Source organism: Siphateles boraxobius, unplaced genomic scaffold (genome assembly GCF_051911475.1).
Source record: "Siphateles boraxobius isolate OS27281-9 unplaced genomic scaffold, OSU_SipBor_1 18, whole genome shotgun sequence".
Taxonomy (NCBI): Eukaryota; Metazoa; Chordata; class Actinopteri; order Cypriniformes; family Leuciscidae; genus Siphateles; species Siphateles boraxobius.
In genome coordinates, this window is record NW_027508788.1 from 8,895,383 (window position 1) to 8,907,093 (window position 11,711).

At 38.8% G+C, this 11,711-nt stretch overlaps 1 protein-coding gene across 1 annotated transcript; it reads right to left on the minus strand.

The window, feature by feature from the left end:
- Window positions 1–225: 225 nt before the first annotated feature.
- On the minus strand, window positions 226–3,577 carry cd248b (CD248 molecule, endosialin b). The gene has a single exon (XM_077233272.1). It carries the CDS (start codon window positions 3,373–3,375, stop codon window positions 1,345–1,347), a length of 2,031 nt encoding a protein of 676 aa, XP_077089387.1. The 5' UTR covers window positions 3,376–3,577; the 3' UTR covers window positions 226–1,344.
- Between the last annotated feature and the right edge of the window lie 8,134 nt (window positions 3,578–11,711).

An 11,711-nucleotide genomic window follows, 5' to 3' on the forward strand; every position in this document is an offset into this window, starting at 1 on the left:
AAAATACATTCAGACAAATATTTCAGCTGATCATCAAGTCAGTCATTAGATAAAAATTATTCTGCAAACTCCACATGTGACATCAACAATCCTAATGCAGTAAACAAACTGACCCTAACTTGCTTTCATGCTTTTGCTCATAGCATTTTTACAAACAAAAAATGAAAGTGTGAAAAAGAATCTTTTGAAAACAACACAAATAATTATGGGGAAACAACCATACCATAGTGCAAGTTCAGCTTTATTAAAATCACGTTAGTTTGTATAGAAAATAACTCAAATGTCATACAGTGACAGCTACTGGTGTGGCTGTGCCTGTACAACACAAAACAGCCAAGCCAGCAGTCATTCTAGCTGATATCACTGTCACAGCAGGCGTGAATTAGAATTGGGATGCTGAAAGTGCTAATAAAATTTTATTAGCGACAGCAAGAAACGTTTATTTTAACACTATAGTAAAACACTTTTTGATAAACACTAAATGAGAATAGTGAGATACACTGAAAAACTAATTTGTTGATGAAACAAATGTTTGTTATTATGGATGTAATATATAGGCTATTATGGAATAATAAAATCTTTTAATTCGTTTTATTATTTAATTTAATTTACTATTTCACTGAAGACATGAGTGTTTTGTGCTTGAACTGTTTCTTTAGTTTCATGACTAATGGTCTGTTCGATTTTTCTGTGACACTTTTCCTTTTTTCTGCCTTAATAGTCAAAATCAAAGTAACATGGGCATCTCCATTATTACTGTATGTCTGATCCAATTGCCACAATTTTATAGTAATATAACTTGTGCTGGATAAAATGAAGGGATATTAACTGTAAGTTAAACTGACGCACTCATATCTGTTTAATTTCTTATGTGTAAATGTCAATGATTGAAAACAGTTGTCTGGCCAAACAGTTGTAGTTACATACCTCACTGTTTGGGGGTGCTGTAGCATAAGCTAAGACAGGAACAAATACATTTTATCTGTTGATATTTTTATTTTCACTTGTAGGCATCATAAAAATTCTCATTTAGGCTATTGTTTTATATGAAAAATGGAAGCATGCTAAATTCTGTTTGCTATGTCCTACTTTGCACAAAATGTCTCTGCTCAACTTCCATTTGGAAAGAATTGTTGATGCTTTTTAAAATCTTATCCATTGACTAAAACAATGTCTGAAAGTTATATTGTGCATCTAAGTTACTATTTTGCCCTTATATCCCACAGGGTCCTACAGAATACCAAAGTGACAGTGTGATCACACCAAAATAGCTTGACGAAGTCCAGGGTCATTGCTGCTTTTTTAATAAAATAAAATAAAAAGTCAAGTTTAACTGTACATTACTCAAGCACGAGATTTTGCTGTGCTTGACTTTTCAGTCTTGGAGGTGGTGGTCCAGCGGTAACAGTCTGTCACGCTTTTGCTCCGTGGCTCTACAGCACAACTTGTGCAATAGACAATCCCTAATGCTAACATGACCACAAGAAAAACACACAGTGGTACCAGCAGTGCCACAAGCAACCAGCTTTTGTCATGTTTCTTTCTGTCCCCTGGACGCTGTTCTGTTCCTGATGTATCTTCTGGTATTTGTGATGTTTCAGGAGTGAGCATGACAAAATCCCATTTTCTCTTAGGCGCAAATGTCGAAGCCATTGAGGGTCCTTTGTCTCCTGAAGTCCTTACATCTACTGTATCACCAGTTGCTATTGATATTTCCTCATGTGCATCCTCTTCATTTGAATCAGCTGAAGTTGTAGTATCCATCAAAAAGTTAGGTGAAGGTGAATCTGAGGATACATGCTGATTTAATCCAGGTTCCTGTGTAGCTACATCTCCTTCCTGGGTCTTCTCCGTCAACCAGCTCAGGTAAGTCGGATGCCACTCCATGCTTGGGGATTCTGTTAGCCACTCTGGGCTGGCATCTGTCACCAGTTCAGGCAAGCTGGGATCATTCAGAGTTGCATCATCTGATTCGACCATCAAATGTTCATCGTCTTCGACTGGCCGACAGTAGTAGTTGTCGACTTGCAACATATAACCCTCCTCACAAAAACACTCAAATCCACCTTCGTAATTTCTGCACACCTGATCACAAATGTCTGGAGTTTTACACTCATCGATATCTTCGCATTGATCTGGATCTTCTCTGAGTGGAAAGAATCCCTCGTGACAGCGGCACGTGTAGGAACCAGGCGAGTTCTCGCACAAATGATCGCACTTTCCTTCCATGCATTCATCTACGTCCACACATTCTCCAATCTCAGACGGAAGGTAGCCCTCGTAACATCTACACTCGAATGTACCAGGTGCATTGACACATTCCTGCGGACATGGTTTCTGCAAGCACTCATCTATATCAAGACAACTCTGACCATCACCTGACAGGAGGTACCCATCAGGGCACTTGCAGTGGTGTCCCTGAGAAGTGGACTCGCACTCAAACTCGCAGTTGGCAGTGTGGCAGGGGTCCGAAAGCTGGCAGGTCTTTCCATCCTCTCCCAGAACATAATTCTCGGAGCACTCACAGTAGTAATGGGTATCTGAGTTCAAGCAGTAGTGCTCACATCCTCCATTGTCCTGTTCACACCAGTTCCTCGCAGTATTCAAGCAGAGCGGTGCATCCTTCGACCAGCCAATGCTCCCGTCCTCCCTCAGCATGCACAGAACTGACTGGTCTTCCTTCTCGTTGTCAGGACAAGGAAGAGTTGCCACTGAGCCGAAAGGAATGTGCGTAAGAATAGTACTTGCCAGTTCAAACGGGGTTGTGTACAGTGCAGGACCCCCTCCTTCTTTTTGAAGAACGGGGCACATCCCTTGGTAGGTGTAGCGGCAGAGGAATCCTTCCACAGGCACTGCACAAGACCCATCGAGCCATTTGAAGTTGTACTGGTTGTTGCCAGTTTTGTCAGCTGTGTTGTAGGTAATGACCACACAACGATGAGCAGCACAAGCACTGGGTAAATCATCGCGTTGCCAGTTCGTATACTGCGTTTCCTGATCCCCAGTGATCCAGGTAAAGCCCCTCAAAGGACGCGTGGCCGAGCACTGCCGAGGCTGACGCTGAAGGCCAATCCAAAGCCTGATTCTGGGTCGGGGGCCACGTCTAACCCTGGACGATAGGAGGTCATGGATCAAAGAAGCTTCTTCTGGTCCTTTCATAGTAGCCAGGTTCCCCCCTTTATCCTTGCAGCTCCTCCAAGACTCACGGAACGTCTTGCGCTGGAGATGAATAGAATAGCATCCCTCTGCATTGCACACACCATCCTGCTCCTGCAAGCTTTGTCCCACGACTCCCTTAGACCAATTCAAATATAGAAGAACAAAAAAAAGACAGGGATATGCAGGACAGCATTTTCTAACAGTCCTGATTCCCATAACTGTTTTTTTCTGCAGCTGAGCTATTTCCTGGTTTGTCTGTTAATCTTACTTGTCTGCGTTTTGTTTTAATTAATTTTTTTTACCTAATCAAATGTTAAAATTTACCTATGAGCTCTTTCAAACCTCTGCTCTATTTCAAACCTCTGGTCTCTATGTTTAAAGGGATGAATTTTGTCTGCAGTCTGTTAGCTGCTGAGAGACAGAGAAGGAGGGTACAGGCGTTTGTTATTAGAAGAGGGGGCGGGTAATGAGTTCACTGACTGGTGGGGGAGATTCGGCCTGTGGCTTTCCCTTGTGCCGTATGGTTTTCATAACTCTGTTTAAGGAAATAGTTTGTGACCCTGCCAACAAGTCCTCCCCCAGTCCCCCCATCCTCCACTTACTCGTCCAATCACTACAACAATCACCATCACAAATCTATCCAACCTGAAAACTTCATCCTGGGTCATCCTGATCAGATTTTCTATTTTTTCCATTCTTCTATGGTTAATTTTTGCACAGCTGCTCAGACTGTTTTTCTTTTTGATTTTAAGTGAATTTAGCATACTTTTTAATATGAAATTATTTTGTCTAATATAAAATTATTTTGAAGTAATGGTTTAAAAATATTTAACTTATTTTGTATAGCCTATTCTGTCTCATCACAGTAACCAAGGTGTATTAATGCATTCAAATTCCTTTTCACAATGGAAAGCAACCAAACATGATTAGAGAATATGCAGGTTTAATTCATGGCATCTAAAAAAGGGTTTTTATGTGAAGTTAATGAGGAGAAGATGGTTTAATAGCAAATGTTTCTTTTTGAGTGTAATATTTTTCTTGACTGACCATTGTAAAAATGTCAAAATGGGTTGTCTGTGCAAGACTATGAAAAATGAAACTCATGCATTATTTTTGTCATTTTCTCATGATCAATAATTAATTTTCTCATGATCTCAACATAACAAAAGTTTTCTTGTAATACCAACGTGTATGTCGATCACCATTCATCTGTCAAAAACATTCTATAACCATGCAATAAAAATATACTGCTATATCACGATTTATCATTTTTATTTCAAAGCAATATAATAAAAAGAATAGCCTACATAGTGCTTAGAATGTTTTTGTTACCTCAAGACCAACGAGGAGAAAAACTTTTAAAGTTCTCAAGATCTCAAGACAATTAGGTCATGATCATGACAAATCATGATGGTCTCTTAAAGCTTCCATATAAAACTAATATGCATAATAAAAGCAGAAGTGCCCGCTGAGCTCAAATTGCTATTGGACTGAATCAAGGTTTAAAGGAAATGTTTGAAAACTTGTGAATATGTAGAGGTTTTCTTACACTGGTTACTGCCTTCTTCTCAATTGCATGGAGCAACTAAACCACATAGGTTCAAGGCGTCCACCTTCAAGACAGGAGAGAAGTGTTTGTCCAAGACCACAATCTAATCTTTTCCTATTTGAATTCAGACCCTCATGAGATACAGACATCCAGTTATCAATACGTTTTTTTTTTTCTGAGACACTGATCCACAATGAGCACATTGATATCCGATGTTGCTATCAGTAACTATCAGCACAGAATGATGTTAGCGGTTTAACAGTCAGGCAACTTAAGCAAAGGTTTCTTCATTACTATGTCATTCAGTTTCAATAACAGCACTCCAACTTGGAATAACCACACTCTTTGTCCCAGCAAACTCTTTTACTTCTATTTCTCTAATCCAAATAATAAACCTTTCTGAAATCCATCCCAAAAAATCGTCCAGTTTAAACAAGTCTGTTCAGGAGTGGACTTTCTAACTCGAACATGCTTGACCAAAATTCCCTAATACCTCATTGTATATGGACAACAGAATACTCTAATAAAAATTGACATTGAAGAGACAAAAGTAGCACCACAGATGAATTCTGTAAAAACATGAATTCTTTCAATGAGAAAAAGAAAATTCAACAAAAGAGGTGACTCTTGGTTTTGTTTATGTAACCCTCCAGAGACACTAATCTACATGGGCCATTTTTTCCTCCTTGATTCTCAGATGTTGAAACACTCTCTAGTCTGAAACACGTCTGCCTGCAATTCCACATTAAATGTTGAGATTTGCATCTTTGCCTGTGCAAGATAAGGCTTCCTGAATGGAGATCAGAAAGACTGGATGCTCAAAGCACCACAACTGCTCTTGTGTTTCATAGCTTGGAACATTTCTATGACAAGCACATTAAAACTGATTCAGCTGAACAAATTTTCCACCGCATTGAGAAATGACTGTCAGTAAATCAGACTGAATGTTTTGCCAAATTCACTTCATTTCAGCAGTCAAAAATGTACAGCTTAAAGTTCACACAGAAGTTCACACAGTAAATCACGGTCAGTTGAGAACCTTTTTGTATTTACAGTTTTGTTTGTAGAATATGATAGTAATCTTTATGCACCCTAACAAGCTGGCTAAAACTATATTAAAGTGATAACTGACGATGATGTTGTGACAGCCAATTCAGTGTGTGCACAGCTTTCAGACAGGCCTGTTATGGTCAGTCCAAAAAGGAAACACTTATATCAGATTGGTCCTCTCCCCTGACTAAGATTTCAACAAATAAATAATAGTCGTAAGTGACCATTGCAAAGGGTGTGCAGGAGAGAAATTTTATTATGTGGATAAAACCTCAGTAGCTACAAGATTTATGCTTTCTATCTATTAGCCCTATATAACTTTCGTCGATTTAAGCCTAGGGGAAATGTTTGAAACCCAACACATTTACATTTCCCTACGTTAATTTCTGTTGCAAAAATGTAGAAGTAGCCTAGGCTACACTACAAATATGTCTCTTGCAACATAACAAAAAGAAATGAATAAATAGTGTACTAAATGATGGTGCTTTGCAGGACCAATATGAAAGGAATAGTGGACCCAAAATAAAGATCCTGTCAATTTACTCACTATTATTTACTCACTGTCTCTCCAAACCCATATGACGTTTTCGGCGCCTCGACGCCAACAGGCCCCTCATCAATAATCAGTACCGTTTTTATCTGAAGTTCAAGACGAACTGACGAAGTCATGGCGAGCCCCCTACTCGGCCCGCCTACACACTTCAACCTCTGCAGCGCTCTCAACTCTTGACGGCGCCAAGGAGAGGGGATACGAAAAACTGCCCCCCAGAGGAAGCGGTGGCCACGCATCTCTGCCCTCCCACCGCCGTTGGATGGAGGTCTAAAGTGGTTCTTTCGTCCAAACTGTGCAAAAACTACTTCAGCTCTCGCCGGCCAAGCCAATACTTCCACTGGTCAAGCTGCTTCAGCCCTGCACACTATGGCGGTCCTCCAAGTGTTCCAGGCAAAACTCCTCCTCTCCATTGACGAGTCTGGACCGAACCCCACGGCCTTCTGCAATATGCGCTGTGCCACTGACCTGGCCCTGCGCGCCACAAAGACCACCGCCCAGGCCATTGGAAGAAGCATGGCCAGCCTGGTAGTTTTAGAGCGCTACTTGTGGCTTAACCTCACAGAGATGAAGGACGCAGATAAGACTGCCTTCCTGGACTCCCTCGTGTCTACCACCGGCCTCTTCAGTTCCAGGGTGAAGGGTTTCGCTGAGCGTTTCACTGAAGCACAGAAGTCTTCGCAGGCCATGGGACACTTTTTGCCTAAACGCTCCAAGTTCGGCTTCAGGTCGCCCAAAGAACGTGCCGACCCAAACTGCAAGAATTCTCAGAAAAAGAGCACTTTTCCTCTGCACAACACCTGGGCGCCCGGGTCCACGACACACGGCGGCCTGCCCCCAGACTTTATTCAGCCCCTTGTCACATGGGCCAAGGCCTGGGAAGCCATCCCACGGTGTGTCAAAATGGGTACTGAACACAATAAAACGAGGTTACTTGCTCCAATTCGCTCGCAGACCTCTGCGCTTTCATCCCGTGGTCAACACATTGGTGTAAAAAAATAAAAAAATAAAAAAATTTTGGCTTATACAGTATTTAGACTATTTGAGAGCATCGAACTGGAACAAAAAACAACAACAAAAAAACTAATTTAGCCTATATGTTTTGTTTTACTGTTTTCATCTGGATTGGTCTATACTGTTTTTTGTTTCTAAAAATTGTAGGCCCTATTACTCAGTCATCAGCTACAGTGTTTGACCTATTAAAGGCAACATTCCACATCCCACTGCCAAAGCTTCAGATTCCATGTGACTAACAAAATATGTTGTTTGTATGTTTGCCCTCAGCAGAGCATGAATGCCCAATGTATACACAGAAAAGTGATGGTCCCTAAGGGAATATCCTGGTGAGGAATGCTTGGAAAAATGGGTTAGTAATTTGGGGGTAGGGGGTCTTTTAGCATCCTGTCTCCCCTTTTCTCAACACCCTATACTTTGAGAGATCAGAAAACTACTACAGATGTCTGTACTAGTAGATTTGATTTAGTAGGAATCTCTGCTAGCCTCTCTAGCATTGATGACCTTTAGCTCATGAGGATTTTGAATATGAACAGGAAAATACTGCTACATTGATTCTTGGGTGGTTTGGGATGTGCACTTTCTGTGTTTTTTCAATTCAAAATGGGTCGTTTTGGGCTGTTTTAAAGGGTTTGCAGGAATATACAACGCGTGTCGTTTGGTGGATAGGAGTTTGGAAAAACTGGTTCCCAAGCTTATGGGCTGTTATGTAATTCTTTTCTAATTCAGTACACAGGCTGAGCCTATATTTCATTCTGTCATCAGTTGTTCCAAGAGGTTGTAGCCAACATCGAAGCGCTACGTATACACTTTTCCTTTATTAGTTCAAAATGAATCATCATAGTTACTTATTTGATAAAATGTCAATAAAACACACATCTGTGACCTACTGTGGAGAATAAACCAATAACTCTTATTTTTTCACTACTTTATCCATGATAAGCTTCTCATTTTTCTGTATTAGATCAGATTCTTGAGAGCAAACTAACTTTTACAGAACTCTGAACATTTGTTTTCTTCTACCATCCTTTTTTTCTCCCCAGTTTTTATTCTTTGGACTCAAAAAAAAATCTAGCCATTTATCCTGGCCTCCTCCATCCCTCTCTGGTTTTTCATTTGTGACTGTAGGAGGCTTTGATCTATAAAACCATCTCACTCAGGTCCTCAAGCCAGGTATGAAAGTCTGCAGTGACTTCTAGTTTCTTTATTACCTCAGCCCCTCTTCTAACTGATGTGCATAGCATATGCTGGCCCCATTGCGACTGATCTAGATAGCATGTGCTCATTCTCTCTGTAGATTTGCTTACTTAGACTGAGAAACCTTCACATTCCACAGAGCTTTCTTCCCTGCTGTGGTCGAGGTCTTTGTCTTTGTTGTGGAGTCTTCAGCAGTGATGCTTTATGAAAAGAATCGAATCACAACCGTCTCTCTGAATATCATAACCTGACTATGGTCTAGACAACCCAAAATAGTTTGTAAAGGCCAAGATATAAAGAAAAACTCAAATGTTTGGTGTCTGCTGGTAGTCTATGATCTTAAAGTCCTCAAAATATCTCATTGGTCCCCTTGGGATAAAAGTGCTTGGCAGGCTTAGTGTCTGGTTACATTGCTAACAGAAGTATGACTATGTTGAGATCACATGTTTCTTGTGCTACTGCAAGGCTCTAAGCAGACTGCTTTTCCCTCTACTGTTTGAAAAATTCTTGATTCACTGCCATCGAACGCAGTCCTTAGTATTTAGCAGCAGCTTAACTAATCCAATGTTATTTTTTTCCCTCATAACTATTATGCAATAACATATATCTGTCTACACACAATTGGACAATACAGGGAGCAGTAAAGGACACCAGGTGAGGTGTAAGGGTTAATGAAAACGATCTGGAAACCACCGGTGGTACTGTGAGTGGTATAGATTAGGGTTTCCATAGCTTTTTACATCAGGCAGACACTTTTATTCAAAGCAACATTGTTTTCAAATTCTATTAGTTCATGCATTCCCTGGGAATTGAACCCATGACCTTAATTTTTAAAAAACACAATTTTTCATGTAGAGAGGTATAATAAATCTTGAGACCCACCATGAATGGTTAAGAACACATTTGGAAGAAGAAGAATATATATATATATATATATATATATATATATATATATATATATATATATATATATATTCTTCCAAATGTGTTCTTAACCATTCATGGTGGGTATTTATTTTTTTATTTTTTATTGTTTTTACTTTCCTTGTCAAATTATAGCATTGGATAAACTTATTTACTAATGCATTTCATTGCATATAATGTATATGGATATAAACGAGGACAGAAAAACGACATGACTGTGCACACAGAAAAAAGGACTATATTTTTGCTTTCTTGATGGCAAGGCAAGTAAGAGCAGCTATTTTCAAGTGCCTAATAATCAGGGGTGGTAAAAGTACTCAAAAATTATACTTGAGTAAAAGTATATATACCTAAATAAAAAATGACTCCAGTAAAAGTAGAAAGTCCTCCATTCAAACATCACTTGAGTAAAAGTACAAAAGTATCCGATTTAAAACGTACTTAAGTACCGAAAGTAAAAAGTAAATATTCAAACTGTAAATATTAATAATTAAACAGATCAATTGTTTTGGGAGTGATATGCAATGTTTTAATTGAACAAATTATTAGATACTGCAATTAAGAATTTGTTAGATTTGCAATCAGTCAAGAGACAATGAAGCACCTTGCATCAATTCTAAACAATTTCATTAAGTTTAGTGACAGCATATTATGGTGCAATGACTGGTAGGCCATTCTTTGATACAAATTCTACAATTTCAATTCAATTATTGTGGTTTGATTCCGATCTTGATTCAATATAGATTCATTTTGATAAATATTTGGTACAGTAGATACATGTTAATTTTTAAATTAAGAAAATCTCACCTAATTCTGTAAACATAGGCTACAGAGAGCCCTGTCAGCTGGTATTATTAAATGTTAAAAATACATGTGATTTTTATGATAATAACAACTTTATAATATTTTAATGATATAAGTGAAAAATATAATAAATATATAGTGCACATATTTAGCAAAATACTAATTTATACTAATAATTATTTATATTATAAAATACTAATTTTTCTAGCAAACTAACGTGCTATGGTCATTAAATGTTTTTTGTTTTTTTTCTGAGGTAGCCTAAATGTAACGTTATGTGACATATTGTTCTCCAGCTGTTTTACTGACCTCTTTCTGCGGTTGAAAAACACTGATTTATTGATATTAAGTATAAGGTATATACATTTCGGTAAGTTGTACTGTATCTTTCAACATAGGCTACCTATTATTGTTCATTTGTGTTTATTTACAATTAACTAGAGTAGTAAAGAGATTAACGCCACCCCATATAGCAGGCGCTAGCTATCTGTCACGTCACATTTAAAAGCTCCAAAACGGTATTTATTGTTTGAATTTCGTAATAAAATTGACAGAATCTGAGAGCTGAGAATTTATTTAATATCAAAAGTAACCCACTCTGTCCTGTCTGTCGGTGTCAATGTCCTCTTTGCTTCGCGATTTTCCTCTGCGTGAGAAAATGAATGTGTCGTGAGAGCGTGTGGAAAGTGTCGATTGCGTGAGTCTGAATGAGTGAGAGTTGGCAGCTCTGCAATAGACATGTTCATAACATTAGCTGTATCAAACAGAAGATGTGAAAGATACAGTGTAAGCGGGAATCTCTGGGTCATTGCTGGCCAGAGCTGCACCTTCACCTGTTTCTGCGGTCATCTTCCACAATGGCGAACTGACTGCTATGCGAGCGAATGCTGGCAAAGAGCTCGTGCGTTCTTTTTTTCAAAATAAAACCAAGTTTTTAATTGGTTTGGAAAGCCAGTGTAATAAATACTTGGAGCAGGCATGGGGAAATGTAACGGAGTAAAAAGTAAACTTTGTCTTTAATATTGTAGTAGAGTAAGAGTAAAAGTAGATGCAAATAAAAAATACTTAAGTAACGAAGTATTTTTACTTCGTTACTTACCACCCCTGCTAATAATGCATTGGCCTTGCAGTTCATGAAGTGAACAATTCTTTTATTCAGAAGCCAATCTGACGGATTCTATGAGTTAATTAAGTGAAGCATTAATTTAAAGATTTTAAGCCTGAGTTCCGGAGTCCCTATGATAGATTCAATAAATATAATATGAAATATAAATTGTCCATGTAAATGTGGCTACTGTGTATTTTTGTGTGCTGCTGCATGTGAGTAACGCCTCCTCCAAAAACAAGAAACACTGCCGCGATCTGCAACACACTTGTGGTGGGTCATGTCAGAAAAATGTAAATGCAAATTATGGCCATTAACAAACTTGTTCACTGAATTTCAGAATTTTTCCTACTGGTTTC

Excerpts from the sequence above, each read along its gene's own strand:
- cd248b (XM_077233272.1), bottom strand. The coding sequence starts at position 3,375 with ATGGGAATCAGGACTGTTAGAAAATGCTGTCCTGCATATCCCTGTCTT.